The 22,004-nt window shown below is 44.0% G+C and overlaps 1 protein-coding gene across 5 annotated transcripts in view; it reads right to left on the bottom strand.

Annotated features, from left to right (window-relative positions):
* Window positions 1-1,331: 1,331 nt before the first annotated feature.
* PDLIM5 (PDZ and LIM domain 5) overlaps window positions 1,332-22,004 on the bottom strand; it is a 403,074-nt gene continuing 382,401 nt past the window's right edge. For all 5 annotated transcript variants that reach the window (XM_030190704.1, XM_030190703.1, XM_030190705.1 and 2 more), the window contains one exon: window positions 1,332-1,910. In XM_030190704.1, coding sequence (XP_030046564.1) covers window positions 1,821-1,910 — 90 coding nt within the window. In that variant the 3' untranslated portion in view covers window positions 1,332-1,820. The remainder of the gene's footprint in view (window positions 1,911-22,004) is intronic.

The following is a 22,004-nucleotide window of genomic DNA, read 5'->3' as shown; positions in this document are numbered from 1 at the left end:
ATTCCCAGGCAATTGGAATGTCCAGATTCTAAACTCCTCATCCTGCTTTCAATATTTTCACCTAGAACATTACATGCCTCAATCAGAATCCCCATCACCCTAAATTACAACTCTATACCAAAAACAAAGCTTTGAACTATTCATCATTTTGCCCTGAACAGCTTTACGACACTTCTCATTCAGCCTGTAAATTCTGATCTACTGTCGCCTCAGAAAATTCAGAAAAATGCAACGAAGCGCTGCAGTCCTGTCTTCTGTAAACATTAATAATCCCTTTATAATTCATGAGAGCAATTTCTCTTCTTCATACTTCCTCTTACAAGACAACGCTCTGAGATGTGAAACACATACCCCGCTCTTAAATGTCTCAAACTGAGTGATTTCTCTTTATTTTCCCTCACTGTAAATAAAAATTACTTTTCTGTCAAGTGTAGAGCTCAACTGCCTGGGCAATTTGCCATAGGCACCAAACAGGAGAAAACTTTCAATAAACTAAAGCTACAAGCAGCTAAAAATGGCTTAACTGTGTTTGGCTAAAGCAACAAAGCTGTAATTTACACATCCTGAAATCATATCCTCCTGTCCTGTTTTGTGCACTGCCCCCCCCCCCCCCCCTCCCAAAAAAATCCTACTAATCTGTTATACCAGTGGCTTAGCCCAGTACAGCTGCTAGAGAGGAAAAAGTGCTTTTATATGAGTTAGGGAGCCATGAAAAATATAGTAGTTTGCTGCTGCGGTAGAGCTGGTTATATATAGGACATTGAAGTTATTTGGCTACCTTGACCTGCACCGTATTATTCTTTGAAGATCTTTTCCGGTGCATTGCCCGCTACTCAGAAAATTGCTCACCTAACTATACTAATGGCAATTTTATTCGGCTGTTGCTTTTACTCCAAATTTCGTAAGTGTCTATTCTGCATGGAAGGAAAATGCTTTTCATTATTCTGTAACCAGAATTGTACATGGCTAGAAAGAGGATCGCAGTTAGATATTAATATATGTTTGGACAATTTGATTGGTTTATTTACTGTACTTTTGTTGTCATAAGTACTGGACATTCTCGGGGCCTGCATTATGAACACTATAAACACAGAGATATAACATTTAACTTTTTTTTTTTTTTTTTTAAGAAAATAGATGGAAATGGGTTAAACAATTCTCGTGCTATCATTTGTTTTCGGAATATGAATAGGACTTTGGGCAATGTTTACTAAGGTGTGCTAGCATTTTTAACGCGTCTACAATTAGTGTGTACGCTGTGTAGGCGCCTATAGGGATATTGTAGGCACTTACACAGTTAACACATGCTAAAGACACTAACGTGCCTATAACGCGGCACAGTAAACAGGACCCTTTGATTTCAATTCTTTTTTTTATATATACTAAAAAAAAAAAAAAGACTCTTTTAGAGGTATAAGAAAAATGCAAGAGACGCTGGGCATCAAGGATATGAAAGGAAAACAAAAAAAATGGACTATTAAGAAGTGATATTTCCTAAATCTTTAAGGAAAAAGGCATTGCTTCTAAAGTTCTGTTGGCAAACCTCAGGCAGACATGTCTTAGAATTAAAATAAGAGGTAAATCAATAACTATTTGCATTGCACATACTTTATCCCTCTCCGCCTGCATAGGTAAAGAAATGCTTAATGAGAGATTTTAACATTACTCTACAAGATGGCACAAGTCAGCACCAATTCTTCCCCCCCCCCCCTTGAAGTTACTGTTTTTCAGAGCTCTATACATATTTTAGCAGCTTGTGTAATCTGAACGGCTGATGCATTTCATGGTATCCTTTTTCTGCAGTTTGCCAACGGTGAGCCTCAAACGTTAACAGCATGGGCATGCTTCTTGCACAGTGGCTTATCTTTCTTGGAGAAGAAGGTCTGGCCCTCCAGACTTTCACAACATACCTGCAATGAAAAACAGTCGGTTAATTACCCAACATTAGGAACAGGATGTACAGGATATTATGTTTTGTTTATGTTTGATTTTAAACTGCGTACGTTTTATTGGAATCCACTTAGGATTATAAAAATGATAAATAAATAAATAAATACTGGCCAGAGTGCAAAGGAATCAACCGTGACTAAATTCAAAAACGTGTGGGATAAACACAGAGGACAGGAGGAGCATGGAATCAAAGCAAAACTTAAATGACTTTTAAACAGGACACAGAGGGGTGTAACCTGAACACAGCAGACTGGGTGGATCATACTGATTTTTATCTGTCATTTACTATGTTACATTGGTGCTTATTTTAGGAGCTCCATTTGCGTTTTGCAGTCCATAAACTGGTACTTAAACATCTAAGTCAGGGGTGTCCAACCTCAGTCATTGAGGATCGCAGTCCAGTCAGGTTTTCAGGATTTTCCCAATGAATATGCATCCATAAAATCAATTATCATTTAATAGTACATAAATATTTATTACATATTACAAAACAACCTAAATAATATAAACTAAGATCATTAAAACAATCTGTCCGTAGCGTTGTTTAATAGATGGGAAAGGTTGGGGTTAGTATGCATGGGCCAACTGTTTGACCCGGTTGGGGAGGGGTGTGTACATTTGGAGATCTGCAACAGACATATGTGCTGTCCCCGGGGGATATTTTTCCGTATCATCTTCATTATCTTTAGGGTTCAAGAGTGTTGAGGGACTTGGGTGTAGGGAAGGACAATTTGAAAAACTACTGGAGCCTGTGGTGCAAAAATATATCAAATGCTTGAATCACAGGGGGTCTACAAAGCTTTCCTATATGTTGCAGTGGGAGGAGGACTTGGGGAAGGAATTTAGCCTTCAGAAGTGGGACACTATTTGTCAATGGACAAAATCCCTGGGTATCTCTTCAGTAATAGTGGAGAATGGCTATAAGGTCTTATTTTGTTGGTATCTTACTCCTGTTAGGCTTGCCAAAATGGGTCTTAGTTGAGAGGAGCTCTGTTGAAGGGGTTGTGGGGGTAGTGGGCCATATTACCATATGTGGTGGGTTTGCCCCTTATTGGATTAAGGTATTTACCATGTTATCACAGATTTTGCAGGAGGACACAGAAGTAAATACTGAATTGGCACTCCTGAACAGGCCATTGCCCTCTTTAGATGAAGATGATGATCTTATTTTACAGCTTGGAATCACTGCTACTCGGGTGGCAATTGCTGCCATGTGGAAACTGCCTCAGATTCTCAATTATCTGGCAGTAGTGCATAAGTTGAACCAGTGGTATTAGCATGCATCACTTTACAGTGCGTCGCCGTTTTAAGATGTTTTTCTTTTGAAAAACGTTGGGCTCTATATAATCAATGGAAGCGCAGTTTTGGACCTATAACAGCTTCTGCTTCATCTTGTCTACTGCGTATACCGATGGTGAAAATTTGATGTCTACAAAGTGTTTGGGGGAGGGGTCTTGCTGATGGGCAATTAGTTTTCTAACTGTACTAGCCAGATACACTGAAGAAACCACTGTGTATCTACTGTTGCTGGTGCATGCTGCTGGACATTCAAATATATAATAAAGGTAGTTAAAAAAAAAAAAAAATCTCTCCACAAGAGTGACTTTCACTGCAATCCCCCAAGTGCTGGTACTATCGAAGTTAATTCGTATAGTTGACTCTCAAAACACAATTCCCTGGAGGCAGAAAAGTCACCATTTAGCAAGCCATAACTGTAAGCCACACTGAGCCCGCAAAAAGGTGGGAAAATGTGGGATACAAATGCAATAAATAAATAAATAAATAGTTTATAAAAGATATCTGAAAATAGATGAAAAATCATTGTATGCTTGCAATGTACTTAGTGCTCTCAAATTCCACCAACCAATACACGTTGACCACTTGACAATCAATGATTCTCAATAAGCTGAAAGACTGAGCTCCCGGTGGACAATTTGGAGGTTTGGAGATCAAATTGAGGGAGTATCCTAGCCGGACTATTTGAAGAACCTACCGATTGGAGGTTATGAGAGGCCACCTTTGGTGAAAAACTTTTAGCCTCCCTCCGGCCGGCAGATCGTCCAGTACGGACACTTTTATGGCGGCTATGCTCAAGTGGAGCCTGTCAAAAGCCCGTCCCTTGCTTTTGCTGTGGAGCCACAGGAGCTTGCTCTGGCGCACGCTGTTGACGTGAACGAGCGCGCTGGGGCTGAGCCTGAGAAGGCTGTCAAGAAGGAGGATTGTACCTACGCCTGTTATATGCATAGGGAGCACTCCTCCTTCCCCAGAAAAAACGTCTACCAGTTGAGGTAGAAGCAGAAGGCGTCCGGCGGGAGAGATTGTCCATAGCAGTTTCCCACTGCGTGATCTGATCGACCACCTGCTCGACTTTCTCGCCAAAAATGTTATCCTCCCGGCAAGGAACATCCGCAATCCACTGCTGGACTTGATTGTCCAGGTCAGAGGCACGCAGCCATGAGAGTCTGCGCATCACTATACCCTGGGCAGCGGTTCTGGATGCAACATGAAAAGAATCGTAAGCATCCCTGGCCAGGAATTTACGACACGCCTTCTGCTGCCTGACCATCTCCTGAAAAGGCCTGGCTTGCTCCGGAGGGAGCTTATCGACCAGGTCTGCCAGTTGCTTCACCATGTTCCTCAAGTGAATGCTCATGTAGAGCTGGTAGGATTGAATTTTGGCCACGAGCATGGAGGACTTATAGGCCTTTCTCCCAAAAGAGTCCAGGGTTCTAGATTCCCTCCCCGGGGGTGCCGTGGTGAAATCTCTAGAACTCTTGACTCTCTTGAGAGCAGAATCCACAACCATAGAGTCGTGAGGTAACTGCAACTTCATCAACTCAGGTTCTCCGTGAATCTGATATTGGGACTCAGCTTTTTTGGGGATGGTGGGATTACTTAACGGTTTCATCCAGTTCCTTAGCAATGTCTCCTTAAGGACATTATGCAAAGGGACAGTGGATGACTCCTTAGGTGGCGAAGGATAGTCAAGGACCTCGAGCATCTCAGTCCTGGGCTCATCCTCAGAAACCACAGGGAAGGGAATAGCCACAGACATTTCCCGGACAAATGAAGAGAGAGAAAGAAAGACTCTCCGGGGGAGAAAGCTTTCTTTCTGGTGAAGGCGTAGGATCAGAGGGAAGACCACAAGACTCCTCAGAAGAGAAATATCTGGGATTGTCCTCTTCATCCCACGAGGCATCCTCATCGGTGTTGGACAAGAGTTCCCTGACTGCAGTCCGAAACCGGGCCTGTCTCAATGCCAAGGAGCCACGTCCTCGATGGCGATGTCGAGAAGTCGACTCCTGTGCCGGCGACGATGAAGCTCCCTCCAGCGATGTCGAATGGGAGTCGACCTGGGTGACAGCTGATGCCGATGCTGCAAGCAGCACCGGCGTCAGAGACCTCACCACAGGCGGAGAACCAGCTGCAGCTTCCATCGATGGTACAGAGGGCGCAAGCACCCCCGGTACCGGAGTAGCCTGATGCAGCAGCCCTTCCAGAAGTCCTGGAAGAATGGCTCGGATACGCTCGTCCACAGTCACTGTCGGGAAAGGCTGCGGGCTCGGTGCAGGAGCCGGTGTCCGAACCCGCAGAGGGTGAGGAGGCGGTACCGGGCTGTCCGGAGACCGACACACAGACTCTTCTTGAATGGAGGGTGAGCGGTCCTCCCGGCGTCGACACTTCATGGGTGTCAAATCCTTCGACGCCCTGGAGCTCCCGGTACCGTGTTTGGAAGGAGACTGATGGCGATGCTTCTTAGTCTTCACTCGATGCACGTCATCAATACTTCTCCGTACCGACGAGGAGGACGTGGAATCCACACGCCTCCTCGGGGTCAGGTCAGAAAGTGGTCGGTCCCAGTGGGCCTGCACAGCAGGAGTCTTCGAGGCAGGTGGAGACCCACTCGACGGCTCACTGCTCCCAGCGTGTGGTGGTCTCTGGACAGCTATTACCTGCGCTCCCGAAGTCAATGCCATCTCCGGTGCTGATATCGACGCCGAAGAACCGGGCAAAGCTCCAAACAGATGATCCCGAAGAGCTTTTCTCGACGCCTGTGTCCACTTTTTAAGGCTAAGACACAACTTACATGCGTCTGGGTGATGGTCAGGCCCAAGGCACTGAAGACACCACACGTGGGGGTCGGTACCGCTGGGAGTCCTCGATGTCATGGACGGAAAAATAGCGGCGGCGAAGTCAAAATTCTTGATTGTGCCAAAAATAAGGGCACAAAAATGAGAAGCCGTGGCGAAAGCGAAAGGAAACTTATAAGGGCAAAAAAACTAGGGAATAAAGGATTTTTTTTAAAAATTTTGAAGGAAACAACCTAACTGGAGGAAAAGACAAAGGAGGACGAAAACTCGTAAAAAAACGAAGGCTCTTTTCGGGCTGAACGGAGAGAGACTGCAAGCAGTCTAAACCACGGAAAGAAAAGAACTGATCGGGGCTCTTGCGTGATGGGCGGGAAAATGGCCGCGCATGCGCAGTGCGTGCCCCCCCGCATGCTCGAAGGCTCTAGCAAACGTTTTGTTGCTATGGAAGATTTCCGTTCCTGGGGCCGCCGTGAATGCCGACCCAGTCGTGAGAACAAGCAGCCTGCTTGTCCTCGGAGAATGCTAGATATTTGAAGTATTAAAGAGATAATGCACTGCAGTTTTAAACTGCTCTCAGTCTAACACATCCATGGAACTGCGGTAAAGTGCTGCAACAACTTTCTGTTCTGAAACTTGGAATTTATTGTAAAGGTGCTGATGGGTTGGAGGGTAGGGGGAGGGAATTAATATTGATGTGGGAAATTATATTGCTCTTTGTATTTCTGTATGACTTGGTTGATTCTTACTAAAAAGAATTTAATAATAATAAACTTCTGGCACTGAATCAATGACAGCTATTGGCAAAGAGCAGAAATAGTTTAATTTAGAGACATCAAACATATAAACGGCGAGTGACCGTACTCACTCGCAAATGCGCAGTAGAGACCTTCTCTGCCCCGCCCCCACGTCAATACGTGATGATGGGGGGGGCGGAACACAGAGGGTCTGTACTGCGCATTGCTGAGGGAGGGACACCGCCGTCTAACGCTCCCCCCACCCGAGTCGCTGCCGCCACCCACCTTCTACCCGGTCGGGCCCTCGCTCCACTATTGAAACAGCGAGGGTCCGGGAATGCAGCACTGAGCTCTGCCGACGTCGGCCTTCGTTCTTCTTCTCTGCCTCTGTCCCGCCCTCGACGACGTTACGTCACACGAGGGCGGGACAGGCAGAGAAGAAGAACGAAGGCCGACGTCGGCAGCTCAGCAGAGCTCAGTGCTGCGTTCCCAGACCCTCGCTGTTTCAATAGCGGAGCGAGGGCCCGGCCGGGTGGAAGGTGGGTGGTGACGGCTCGGTGGGGGGGGGGCGCGAACTCGGAGGGGGAGGGGCAGCGGCGAACTCAGCGGTGGGGGCGGGCCTTTCAACCCCCCCTTCCTACAATAGCCCGTTTTTACGGGCTCAAAGTCTAGTTGTTAGAATAAAAGCAAGACTGTTCAAGCATGATGCTGCTACATAGTAACATAGTAAATGACGGCAGATAAAGACCTGTACAGTCCATCCAGTCTGCCCAACAAGATAAACTCATTTTACATGGTATGTGATACTTTATATGTATACCCGAGTTTGATTTATCCTTGCCTTTCTCAGGGCACAGACTGTAGAAGTCTGCCCAGTACTGTTCTTGTACTAAGTTCTGAAGCTAACATCGAAGCCCCTTAAAATTTACACTCCAGCCCATCCCTATCTATTCAGTCACGATCAGGGTGTAGACCGTAGAAGTCTGCCCAGCTCCCGTTTTGTTTCCAATTACTGGCATCGTCACCCAATCTCTGCTAAGATTCCATGGAACCATTCCTTCTAAACAGGATTCCTTTGTGTTTATCCCACGCATGTTTGAAGCTCTGGAAGCAGGGCCCTGATGCGCTCGTCGAGAGCCGCCGTCGGACAAGGCTGCGGGGTCAGTAGGGGAGCCGGTGGCAGAATCTATCGAGGCTCAGGAGCAGGTACCGGGCTGCTAGACTGACGCATCGGCATCTCCTGAATAGAGGGAGAGCGAGCCTCTCGGCGCCGACGCTTCTTGGGTGCCGAATCCCTCGACGCCCCAGAGCTCCCGGAACCACGTGTCAAAGGAGAACGATGATGGTGCTTCTTCACCTTCACTCGACGGCCGTCATCGAGACTCCTCGGTACCGATGAGGAAGACGTGGAATCCTCACGTCTCCTCGGGGCCGGGTCCGAAGGTCGGTCCCGGGGGCCTGCATAACAGGAGGCCTCGAGACAGGTGGAGACCCACTCGATGCCTCACTGCTCCCAGCACTAGCTGGTCGTTCTGCAGCCATTACCTTCGCTCCCGACGTCAATGCGTCCCTCGATGTCGATGCTGCCGACCTCAGTACCGACGTCGAAGGACCGGACCGAGCTCCAAAAAGCTTCTCTCATTGGGCCTCTCGAGACACTTGAGTCCGTTTCTTCATGCGAAGACACAGACTACAAGCGGCTGGGCTATGGTCGGGCCCAAGGCACTGGATACACCAGACGTACCTGAGATGGTCCGGTTGCACCAAGTACAACGTTTGAAGCCGCTGGGTGTCTTCGATGACATGGAAGAAAAAACGGCTTCAGCAAAATCAAAAGACGCGATCATGCCTGTTAAAAGAAAAAAAGGACACGAAAAGAAGGGAACAACCCGACCGGGTCGAAAAAGAAAGAAAACTTTAAAAGGGCACAGAAAACTAAAGAAAACTACGGGAAGTTTAAAAAAAAATGTAAATAACCATTAAAAGAAATAAGGCAAAAGCCAGAAAAATGGAAGACTCTTTCCCGGGACTAAGAGGAGCGTAGAAACAACTTGACCGCACCTCACCGCGGAGAAAAAATAACTGAGCGGGAACACTCACGTGACGGGCGGGAAATCGGCCGCGCATGCGCGGTGCGTGCTGCACGCGTGCCAGAGAGCTCTGCCAAGATTTTTTATATTTTGCTTGCAAAAATTCTGGTTCCCGGGCCGACGCGGACATCGACCCACATGCGAGAACAAGCAGCCTGCTTGTCCTTGGAGAATATCAGAAACACTCTCCCCATTTGTAAGCACTAAATCCAGCATGGCCTTATTCCATGTGGGTTCTATTACCAACTGATGGAAAAATTCTCCTTTAGAGAATCCACGATCTCCCTACTTATATATATGAGCCCACAAAAGGATGCCCCAATAAACACCTTGCATAAAAATAACCTATTAATAGTAGTTCTCCTTTCATACCTATATTTTGAATGTCTTCAATTAAGTGTCTGTCCATTTCTTCTGCCTTTGAGGGAGGCCTGCATATCATACCAATGTAAACAGAATTTCCATGCCCTCATTTCAGATTAACCCACAGTGCCTCTTCCTTACCCCATAGGTCCTGCAATTCTGTCACTTTAATATTATCTTTAACTACTCCTCCCTTTCTTCCTACTCTGTCCTGGTATAACTCTAACCCAAGAAATGACTAAACAGCACCCACTCTGTCCACCAAAGTATGTTCAATTTACAAAAAGTGGAGAAAAAATAGACCTCAGACAAATACCATAAAGCAAGGGCATAAAACCATCAGGGGTAAAAAACAAACAAACAAACAAAAACTCTACAATAGCAGAAAAGAAAAAACAGAGTGAAATGCTGCAGTCATATATAGGAGAGTATTCAAAAGGACTATGACCATAAATTGCAATACAGATAATCAGAATCCATATCTTATCTGTTCTTCAAATCACCAGTGGATCAACCATAGTAGTCCATCAATCAATTCCTACAACCTGCTTCAGGGAATTCTTCCTGTTCAAGGGCTTCCACATACCTCAAAGTGGTGACTACTGATTTGGTGACTAGCGATGGCTTAAGGATCTCGATGTAAAGTATCACTAAAATTGCTCCTTCAGTTCAACTGGAACAGCAATACTTCGCATGTTTATATTGCCCCATTGAGCTTTTCAGGCAAAACTTTCAGATAGAGCTGAATGTCCTAAGCTTCATGCCACGCCTACAACCTTATTGCATATGTTTTGGCCATGCGACAGGATTCAGGACTTCTGCTGGGTAGTAACGATATATTTGTATGGACTGCTATTAAGATGTTCATGGTCTAGCTAAGGCTTGAAAAATCCCAAAACACAACAGCAATTGCATATTTCCATCTGGTGTCAAGGATTTTCATGCCTTTTTCTGCTGGTCACTACTGCAAGCACCGCTGCTGGAGCAGGAACTTCCTCTTCCCTGCATCATATGGCTCTATTTGAGTCCGCATTATGGTGCAGGAACCCTCTTGTTTTCAAATCTCATGAGACTGGCAGAGTTCCTGCACTGTGTGGCTCAGACTCACAAGGAAATGTGCAGTGTATGGAAAAGAAAGCTCCTGCTCCAGTGATGGCAATGGAAGACAGGAGGAAATTATTGCTCCACAGATAACAGGGGGAGAAGTGAGGGGAGAAGAGTATGGCTGACTGGCAGCGGCTAGGAAAAAAAGTGAGGTTGACCTGCTTAATGGGACTGGGTAGGTGGCTGACTGGTTTGTTGAGGTGGGGTTAGAGTTTGGGAGAGAAGGGTTAGGCTGATTGGCTTACTCAGATGGGGGTGGAGGTACTGGTTAGGGAGATGGCTGATTGGTTGGCAGGCTTGTTTTGCTGGGAGGTGAAGGTGCACTGGGAGTGTGTGGCTGACTTGCTTGTTAGGGTGGGGGTGGGAGATGAACTGGTTAAAAAGGGGGGCAATCTGGTGATAAAAGGGTGGGAGGGGGAAAAGAATAGGTTAGGTAAGTGAACTACTGGCTGTGTATTTCTGCCAGTTGCCTGCAGGCCCTAAAAAAGCCAAAGTAGACTTCAGAAAAAAAGACACCCCCCAATCTTTCGGGGGGGTGGGGGTAGGTCTCAGTCACTGGCTCCAAAGTGTCTGGGCTGGCACCCAAATCCAAAGAAAAATCGTCAAGGCCTGGGTCCAGTCTACCTTTGTTTTGATGTGTTGTCTTAATAACTTTACTTACTAAGTCATTATTCTGATGTATTTTTCAAAGTACTTCAATTGCTTAATCTATTCTTTAGCTTGACTGTGTTTATGTAATGAAAAACCAGCATCTAATATCTTGAACTGTATTTCACATTTGGTGTAATCTTGTGATTGCATGGTGTATCCTATCTCCCAGAAACCTCGGACCTTCCAAACAATGATTCCCTCTGTCTGTACGTTTAAGTTGTTTACTTCTAAGAGAGCTATTTTATTTCTTTAGGGTCATCTCCATGTAGGCAGAAGAGGACTCTTCTACAGTTTAGATATGCATCCCTGAGCTGCTGATATGGCTTTGCACCACATCAACTAGAATATAGATGCCTTAAGCTTCTGAGTCTCTAACAAGATTAGAATTAACACTATTTACAGGACCAAAGCATGGAAATTAAATCTCCGGTATAAACAACATTTGTTAGATTTGGATTTTTCAATTTAATTACAAGCTCAAAGTGTATCAGGTACAGTAGGTATTCCTCTGCTCTAGAAGTTCTGCAATCGAAAACTAGTACCCAAGGCAAAGGAGGATGAAGAATTTGGCTTCCCTGCTTTTCAGCCCGCTGCTCTAACCCACTAGCTATACCTCCATGCTACGATTATTGCAGTACATCTACGGAAACTTTCTGTGACTCTGCTTATTGAGCTCTACATACTGTGCAGTGAATTACAATGTAAAATTAACATAACCAGACCAATTTAGCTTACTGGTCCAAATAGATAGGCCGGTTTTTTATTCATTAACCTCAAATTTTAGAAGCTTGCTCCTTTGCTCATGCCACCACTCTGTCTTTCCCCAGCAGGCCACTACTGCAGAGGATTAAGCCCAAATGCTGGAACTTGGAAAACAACGATGTAGGGGCCGGGGCTGGGAGAAGTGAGCACAGACATGGAGGGTGGGGACTGGCTGATGCTGACACCTGCTGGGGAAATGAGAAGTTAGAGGAGGACAGATATTGTAGGGAGGGGAAACGTGTGTATGCAAGGAAGGTGAAATGGATGTTGGGTTGAGGAGGAAAGGCAGGGTAAATGAATATGGGAGGAGATAGTAGGTGAACAGATGCAGGAAGAAACGGAAAATAATGTTTTGAGGAAGTCAGGCAAGGGAAAAAAGTGGCAGGACGGCAAACCACTGGGGACATGGGGATATAAAAAAGCAGGGACTCAGACTTCGGTGAAGATCTAGACTGGGTGGGAGATCGGAAAACAGACTGGCTAATTGCTGGGAGTGTAACTGGAACTCAGGGCTTGGGTGAATTGTGAGTGGAGACAAAAAAACCCCCACTGGAGCAGGGATTGAGAAGACACCGGGAACCAAAAACCAGGTGAATGGGTGAGGGATATGAGCAGGGCTGTGAGACTGAATACAGAGAGATGATTTGAAGGACCTGAAGAGTTTGGAGAGGACCTGAAAAGGACAGAGGGCTATGGAATGGGTAAGAGACAAAGAGAACAGATCATTCAAGAAGATGAGAGGGTGGAAATGGATAAGGTAAACTGGGGGGGGGGGGGGGGGGGGGGAATGGGAGTTTGGACGGGGATAAGACATAAGATAGAGACTTGGTGTGGCCAGGTGATGAGTAACAGGGAAAGAGGTGGGGTAGTGAGGGGATGAGTACAGAGGGTAGAAAGGAGACACTAGAAAGTGAGTGAAAGAGAGGGAAATAGGAGAGTAGGAAGGAATAGATCTAGAGAGAGAGAGAAGTAGAAACTGGAATGCTGGCAAGTAGGTGAAAGGTGGAAAGAAGGAGACCAAAACTTGGAAAAGGGGAGAAAAGTGAATGAAATGTAGCTACAGATACAGTTAAAGAAAGTGAGCAAAATGGAGAAAAAAGTTAAAACAGAAGGTTCAAAGTCAGAGAGAAGTGTAAGGGAGGAAGGGATGAGGAGAGGGAGCGTAAAGAAACAGAAAATGCAATGGAGAAGGACTGAAAACTTAAGAAAAAAAAAACAACAACAAGGGGAAGTTGTAAAGAGAGACCAGGCCCAACCCTACTGGAAAAATGTAATGATTAGACAACAAAAGTTTTGAAAAATATTTTTAGTTTTTAGTGAATAAAATATGTGACCACCTCTGGGAAAAGGTGACTTAAGTCACCAAAAACAAACAAAATGAGGTTTTAATGAATTCTGTTAGAGAAAACAATTTGTAATACAACAGTCCAAACACCATCTTTTTATGTGAAAAGAAAATAAAGATACAGAAGTTCAAGCGTAACTTTTTCAGACTGCTTATGGACCTATGACATGAAAAATCAGCCAGTCTCAAAATTTTGGATCTGCCACTTTAGTCACCATTTCCCAGAGACAGTCATATATATCAGCTTTGAAAATGTGTCCCTGTATGATGTTCAGTACAGGAGGAAATATATTTCTTTGTCTCTTTCTTATTTAAAAACTGTGGAACAATGAAGGATTTAAGAAGAACGTGGACTACATTTTGATGTCTGGAGTATTTGTAGAAAACTGTATATGGAATGATCTTCCCCTGAAGCAGAGCTTGCCTGTTATATGAGAAGGATATCTGCATCATTTTAAGTACAAACTTTTTGATGTTCTTGATATTTTTGTTTATTCACATATATGGCTAAAAATTGAAATAGTTAACACGAGTGTCTTTTTGATACATAGTTATTTCAACTAAGCAAGTTGATCAGCTGCAAAACACAGCTATAAAGCTTATTATATTTGATGGTCCACATTCTCTATAACATTAAAAACATACTTTTTTTTTGTTACATTTGTACCCCGCGCTTTCCCACTCATGGCAGGCTCAATGCAGGCTTAAGTGACTTGCCCAGAGTCACAACGAGCTGCCTGTGCCTGAAGTGGGAATCGAACTCAGTTCCTCAGTTCCCCAGGACCATAGTCCACCACCCTAACCACTAGGGCCGCTCCTCCACTCCTTGAAAATTTAGCTTTTTTAAAAATTTTGAGGATGGGGCTATTTTCTTTGTTTTTATAAAACGTATAAAATAAGCATCCCAAAACTACCCCCAAAATGTTCAGGTATCTTGAGCCTAATTTATGAGTGCATGGCAGAGTGTATAGCACCCATATTTTAGCATGAAATGCACATGTGCCATTTTGCAACAGTGATCTTACACACCCACAGGTTTGCTTCTTTTTCTCATAGCTAAAATATGAGCAGTTTGGCATGGGCGCTTTTTAAAATTTATTTATTTTTGAGCAACTAGCTCCAACTAATTCAGAACACTGCTTGTGTGTCTCTCTCTTCGGTTTTCAAGGTCCTCAGACAAAATGGCCAGAGTATCTATGGAATAAGTTAGCTCTCTAAGGTTCTCTCAAGAAGTATCCTTGTCTGTACCCCTTGTGAAAAGAAATTGCATGATATGATACCCACCCAGTGAACCATCTCAAGAATAGTCCCGACACAAGGGGCTAAGCCAAACTCAAGACTACCTCTACTTCAGGCAGCAAGTGAAAGCCCAGCTCTTCTTCCATCCGTTAATACATGTGGCAACTGACTATCTTGGTCCCTGAGCTGGCTTACTGCACCCTCTATAACTTACTGTAGACTAGTTCCTCAACTCTTGTTCAACTGTACATATAATTTGCCTTCAATTTGTCCAGTATATAAATCTTAACTGCACTTGCCTCCTCAGCTGTTGAGAGAAAATAACAAAATTCCTCAAACCAAATTGACACAATAAATAAATATTCAGCGAAATACTGATATACACTACTGTGTTATAAAATGTGAGGCCCTCAGATTAATCATGTTGGCACACCACTATTTTTGGCATGTCTTCAACCTAATGATGATCCCCTTGGCAAAACTCCTATCAAATCATAACCTCAACCCATATATATACGCCGATGATGTAACAATATACATCCCTTTCAAAGAAGACATTAAAGAGATCCTCAATGAAATTAACCAAAGTCTACACATCATGAACACCTGGGCAGATGCATTTCACTTGAAACTAAATGCAGAAAAAACTCAATGCCTGATACTCACTTCCCAGTACAACACGAATGAATTCACCGCTATAAACACACCAAAACTAAACCTTCCAATCTCAGAAACGTTAAAAATCCTTGGAGTCACTATCGACCGCCACCTAACACTCGAAACCCATGCAAACAACACAACCAAAAAGATGTTCTAATGCATGTGGAAATTGAAAAGAATAAGACCATTCTTCCCAAGATCCGTCTTTCGCAGCCTAGTGCAATCCCTCGCACTCAGCCATCTGGACTACTGCAACTCACTATACGCAGGTTGCAAAGATCAAATACTGAGGAAACTCCAAACAGCCCAGAACACAGCAGCCAGACTCATCTTCGGAAAACCAAAATATGAAAGTGCAAAACCCTTACGAGAGAAGCTACACTGGCTCCCACTTAAGGAACGCATTACTTTTAAAGCATGCACATTAGTCCACAAAATCATTCACGGTGAAGCCTCAGCCTACATGTCTGATCTAATAGATCTACCACCCAGAAATGCTAAAAGATCATCCCGAACTTTCCTCAACCTCCACTTCTCTAATTGCAAAGGCTTGAAATACAAGGCGCTGCACACGTCAACCTTTTCTTACATGAGCACGCAATTCTGGAACTCACTGCCGCGCAACCTGAAAACGACCTACGAACAAGCCACCTTGCGCAAACTATTGAAGACCCATCTTTTTGAGAAAACTTACGGAAAGAACCAAAACACAAAGCCCACACCCACAGTTCAACAATGCTTCAATACAGCCACTCTGAATTCTCATCCCCTGTAATCTCACCACACTCATACTTCTACTCACAGAAAATGTATGCCTTATGCTTTCTTGTTGTTATGTACTGCCCCTTTTAGTTTCCCGTTGTTCCCCTAATGTTTAACTGCTCTTTTCCATTGTTATATTCCTTAATGATACTGTGAGTTTGTCTTGCTTAACTCCTCACAATGTAATCCATAACCGAGTAGTAACAAACTGTATTTCTATCACTCACAACTTATTGTAAGACACACTGAGCCCGCAAAAAGGTGGGAAAATGTGGGATACAAATGCAATAAAATAAATAAATGTCAGAACTAGCATTGAACCATGTAGCAACTTGAAATGTCGCCAATGGTACTCAAATGCAAACAAGAAGCATCACTGGTCTCTCATTATGGGGCCCTTTTACAAAGCTGTGGGCTGGCTAATGCGCGGGTAGCACGCGCCAATTCGGCACTACTGCCAGGGTAATGTGTGCGCCCGGCGGTAATTCCAAGTTTGGCGTGCGCTGAATCCCGCAGTAGAAAATATTTTTCTATTTTCTACCACGGTGGGCGTTCCCAGTGGTAATCGGCAGCGCAGCCATGTTGGTGTGCGCTGCATGGTTTCCACGCGGGTAGTGTGTGAGCCCTTACTGCTAAGTCAATGGCTGGTAGAAATGGGCACGTACTAGTTTAATTTTTGTGCACGCCCATTTTGCAGCACATTAAAAAATGGTCTTTTTCCCAGCCACGGTGAAAAGTGGCCCAGCATGCACCCAAAAGACACGCCCATACCACCGCAGGCCACATTTTACCACTGCTTTGTAAAAGGACCCCTAAGTACTGTGACCTAAACAACTCAAAATGTATGTCCATAGATGTGATTCTAATATACCAAAATACATTGCTGAAATACTTAAAGTGCAATACAATACAAATGTAACAATTATAATAATTAAATGAGGCTGTTTAATTGTGATGTTTAAAAGCTTTGGACGATTGACAAGGAAATTTTAACACAAAACTCATGTCCAGAGGGTAAAAATGATTCCTTCTTTGACCGAAGACAGCTTTTGGATTTTATTGTATCTAAGGAGGACTTCACGGTAAAGATCTAACCACTGTAAGGGCTGGCTTGTTGGAATATAGTAGAAGACGAGTCTTATACTGGGTTATAGTATTTTTATTTCCTATTTTATTTCTGGCTCTTGATCCCAATTGCCTTATTATGGATGAATATATTTTGTTATTATTGCCTTATGTATATCTCCTGGATTTTCTATTGATGTGTGTATTATTACAGAGATTTTTCTGTGATATGTAAATGTAAAATTTATTAAAAATAAATTAAGAAAAAAAGCTTTGGGTGATTTCCAACATTTGAGTGAGCACCTTACTGGTTCCCAATGCAGAAGCCAAAAAGAGGAGTCTCATTGGACCCAGCGCCCCAATGATACAGCATGCACCATTTTTGATTCAGCTAAGTGGTGAAGTTTTTTTTATATTGTATTTATTTCATCGAGTTTTATATCATTCCATGGGCCTGTTAGCATTTTTAACAAGCTTACAATTAGCGCACGCGCTAACTGTGTAGGCACCTATAGGGATATTGTAGGCACATACACGGTAAAGCACGTACATTGTTAACGCATGTTAAAAACGCTAAAGCGCCTATAACATGGCTTAGTAAACAGGGCCCCAAGTCTGCTGTACACTGCCTTGGGTGAATCTCTTCATAAAGATATTTAACAAATCCCAATAAATAAAAAATGTTTTTGAAAATTACCATCCCTATGTTTAATACAGGGGATACATCTAACTTGAGACCTCTACTTCAGAAAGCAGGTCAAAGCCTGGCTCTTCTCAAGCCTTTAATACATGTGGTTAACTGACTATACACTCACTCTGCATGTGGACCAACTTGCTGCACACACTGTAACTTAGACCAGTTCCTCATATCTTATTTAACTGTGTAAAGATTTTGCCTTGAGTTTAGTCACCCATCTATTTATCCCAATTGACTGCACGATCCATTTTGTCCCCATCTATATACCTGCACTTGGCCCCTCAGCTAGACAGAAAAGCATTAGAATCAAGTTATTTGAATGTTCTATTGTGTTGCTTGTTAGGTGTTTCATTGGTATTATGCTGATATCGTATTATATCTATGTTATTTGAATATTTTTCCATGCACTCTATTATGGTATTGTTTTATTGCACTGATGATATATTTCCAAGTTTACCTCATTTACTGTATTTATATTTGGTCATTTTACTATTGTTATATTAACAAAATTGTAAGTTTTGGACCTGCTGTACAGAACCTTGGGTGAATCTGTTCATAAAGGTGGTTAATAAATCCCAATAAATAAATACAATAAATGATTGCTTGATAGGCATCTTGGTTTGATCAATATTTAATTTTAATCAATAGATACCTCGTTGCCCAGGCTTTTACATGATCCATACAGATTTGAACAATATTTATAGGAATTCTATTTTTACATGTTACAGGAATAAGTAGGATAATATCTGCATATGAATAAAATCTAATATCCAAATGACATAGAAAAATAGCAAGTGAACTAATTTAAACTGAACAAAACAGGAAAAAAAAAAAAAGAGGCGAGCTCAAAAAAGAGGTGAGCCCTGCGAATTCCACATCTGGCCATCTAAGGTTCAGAGAATATCTGATTGTTTTACTCTATATTTTCTCTCAGAAAGCCCCAAAACAATTAAATACCCTACCTGTTATACTTATGTCATTCAGCATGCCCAACAATAGCAGATGATCTCCCACATCAAAGGTTGCTGACAGGTCAAATGATGACCTTTGCCGAGTAAATTTACTTTCATTTGGTCCTTATCTGCCGTCATGATTCTATGTTTCTATTTATCAATGAGCATAGCAACATCTCAGTACTAAAACCTTTCTGAAATCTGGACTGAGAAGAATGTAAAATACTACCAGGCTTATTTTCGAAAGAGAAGGACGCCCATCTTTTGACATAAATCGCAAGATGGGCGTCCTTCTCAAAGGGTTGCCCAAATCAGCATAATTGAAAGCAGATTTTGGGCGTCCTCAACTGCTTTCTGTCGCAGGGATGACCAAAGTTCATGGGGGCATGTCAGAGGCATAGCGAAGGCGAGACTGGGGCGTGCCTAACACATGGGCGTCCTCGATCCATAATGGAAAAAAGAAGGGCGTTCCTGACGAACACTTGGACAACTTTACCTGGTCCTTTTTTTCTTACGACCAAGCCACAAAAATGTGCCCTTTAATGACCAGATGACCACCGGAGGGAATCGGGGATGACCTCCCCTTACTCCCCCCAGTGGTCACTAACCCCCTCCCTCCCACCCTCAAAAAAAAATTAAAAAAATATTTTTTTCCAGCCTCAAATATCATACCCAGCTCCATGACAGCAGTATGCAGGTCCCTAGAGCAGTTTTAGTGGGTGCACTTCAGGCAGGCGGACCCAGGCCCCCCCCCCCCCCACCTGTTACACTTGTGGTGGTAAATGTGAGCTCTTCAAAACCCACCAGAAACCCACTGTACCCACATGTAGGTGCCCCCCTTCACCCCTTAGGGCTATGGTAGTGGTGTACAGTTGTGGGGAGTGGGTTTTTGGGGGCTCAGCACACAAGGTAAGGGAGCTATGCACCTGGGAGCAATTTGTACAGTCCACTGCAGTGCCCCCTAGGGTGCCCGGTTGGTGTCTTGGCATATCAGGGGGACCAGTGCACTAAGAATGCTGGCTCCTCCCATGGCCAAATGGCTTGGATTTGGTTGTTTCTGAGATGGGCGTCCTCGGTTTCCATTATCGCCGAAAATTGGGGACGGCCATCTCTAAGGACGACCATCTCTAATCTAAGGTCGACCTAAATTTCGCAATTTGAGCGTCCCCAACCGTATTAGCGAAACAAAAGATGGACACCCATCTTGTTTCGATAATACGGGTATCCCCGCCCCTTCGCGAGGACGTCCTCAGGAAAACTTGAATGCCCCTTTCGATTATGCCCCTCCACTTGTTCTAAATATGCTGTTAATTGATTTGCAACTAATGCCTCCAAGACCTTTGTAAACATTATATATTTGTGAGCAGTTTATAATTTGCAGGTTCTTGCTTATCTCTTAATGAATATTTCAATACAGGGGCCTGTACAACATTACCCAGAGATGAGGGAAACAATCCTGTTCCTAGAGTGAGCTCAATGCACCAAGTCAAAAAATGTGTAGGTGGGGAATGTAATAGATAAGTGGGACAAACATCCACGTCACAATGCGATGACAACCAACAGCTGTAAATCCTTCAGCTGTATTGGATGAAACTGTCCCATATTCTGTCTACCGGTATGTTTGTATTTTCCGCAGTAGACATGATAGAAATAGTTGATAAAAAGGGGATGGAATTTTGAAGCAAGTATCTTGTCTAACTTTTAATATTTTATTCTGAAAATGGTCAGCTAATTCTTTTACCGTTGGAAGCTGAGATCTTAAAAGACCTGCAGAAGTGAGTTCATCGACACATGTAATCTTGTCCATTAACCAAAATCATTTTCTTGGATCTGTTTGCAATTTGCTTATAAAATCTGAGCAATAAGCTTTCTTTGATTCTGCTATTTGATGCTTATATTCATTGACAGGACATCTCTGGAAAGCTGCTAAGTCATTATTGCTTAGTTTCCATCATTTCAGTTTTAAACACCTACATTTCTGCTGCGCAGACTTTTACGGTCTGTGCCAGAGCCGGTGGTTGGGAGGCGGGGCTGGTGGTTGGGAGGCAGGGATAGTGCTGGGCAGACTTATATGGCCTGTGCCCTGAAGAGCACAGGTACAAATCAAAGTAGGGTATACACAAAAAGTAGCACATATGAGTTGTCTTGTTGGGCAGACTGGATGGACTGTACAGGTCTTTTTCTGCCGTCATCTACTATGTTACTATGCTTTAATAGCAAAAGACTGTCACTGAACAAATAGCAAGTTTTCAGTGCAGAAAACAGAACATAAAACGTTCCACAAAATAAACCATGTATGACAACTCGTACATAAAAATCACATGTACACATATGCTTTATGACTGCAATGTGAGGGGAGCCACCTGCACATCCTGCTTTGATAGGCTTAACAGATTCCAAAGTCACCAGGAAGGACATTGCTCCACTTTGATGGGTCCATGTGTGTCACCCTCCTCTCTCCTTGTTTGTTTTAAAATTTGGAAAAGATCGGAGGAGCTCTTCTTTTTGTCTGTCTAGCAACAGAGTTGGTATTAATATTGTGAAGACAGAACTTATGGTATACAGCGAAGCTCAGTTTATCTACCTAAAATAATAAAAATAGGGATAATCTTAGTCTGAGACCCAAATATGAGAGTAATATTAGATTATTAGATCTGTCTTTGTCCATGAAGCCTCAGATAGCCCAAGTTCTCAAGGCTGCCTTTTTTAAAAATAGGTTTTGCCTTTTAAATAGATTAAAGGCAGTTCTAAAAGTAGATTATTTTTAAATTGTCAGGTTCTCAGGTTCAGAGCCCGCAGGGCCAGGCTCTGGAGCAAACGTGAGCCCTTGGGCTACTGACGAGGAGCGACAGCAGCAGGCAAAACCCACCAACCAACGCTGGGCAAGCACACCGACACGGGCAGGGACTGCAGGCACCGCCCAGCGAGCCGGAACACATGGACTGGAATTCCCCGGACTGGAGGACACAGGACTGGAACCCCGGACCGGAACACTGGACGGGAATCCCCCGGACTGGAATACTGGACTGGAATTCCCCGGACTGGAGGACACAGGACTGGAGGACACAGGACTGGAACCCCGGACCAGAACACTGGACGGGAATCCCCCGGACTGGAATACTGGACTGGAATCCCCTGGACTGGAACACTGGACTGGAGCACACCGGACTGGTCCACACAGCTTCACCTGCACTTAGCTACTAAGCCCCCCAGGAGTTGAGCTCCTGGGTTCGAGTAGCCGGCAGGACTTACTGGACGACACAGGGACCAGGACTAGAACAAGCTCTAACTGAAGTGCACCTAACTCCTAAAGTGACCAAAAGTGTTCCTAAGCCCAGCACCAACAGAAAAGCTCCTAAGTCCTCCACTAACAGCAGTGCTCCTAACAGAAACTAACAGGGGTGCCCCTACGCCCTACACTAACAGAAGTGCAGGGAAGCCACAAGGGAAAAGGAAGGGAAGACAAATGCCAGACCTAACACTGGTGCTTCCTAAGCACCAAGCTGCAGCAGCTAAACACGGGTTCTCACCCCGATGC

This window comes from Microcaecilia unicolor, chromosome 2, assembly GCF_901765095.1.
Source record: "Microcaecilia unicolor chromosome 2, aMicUni1.1, whole genome shotgun sequence".
In the NCBI taxonomy this organism is placed as follows: domain Eukaryota; kingdom Metazoa; phylum Chordata; class Amphibia; order Gymnophiona; family Siphonopidae; genus Microcaecilia; species Microcaecilia unicolor.
This window is presented reverse-complemented; position numbering and strand designations above follow the sequence as displayed.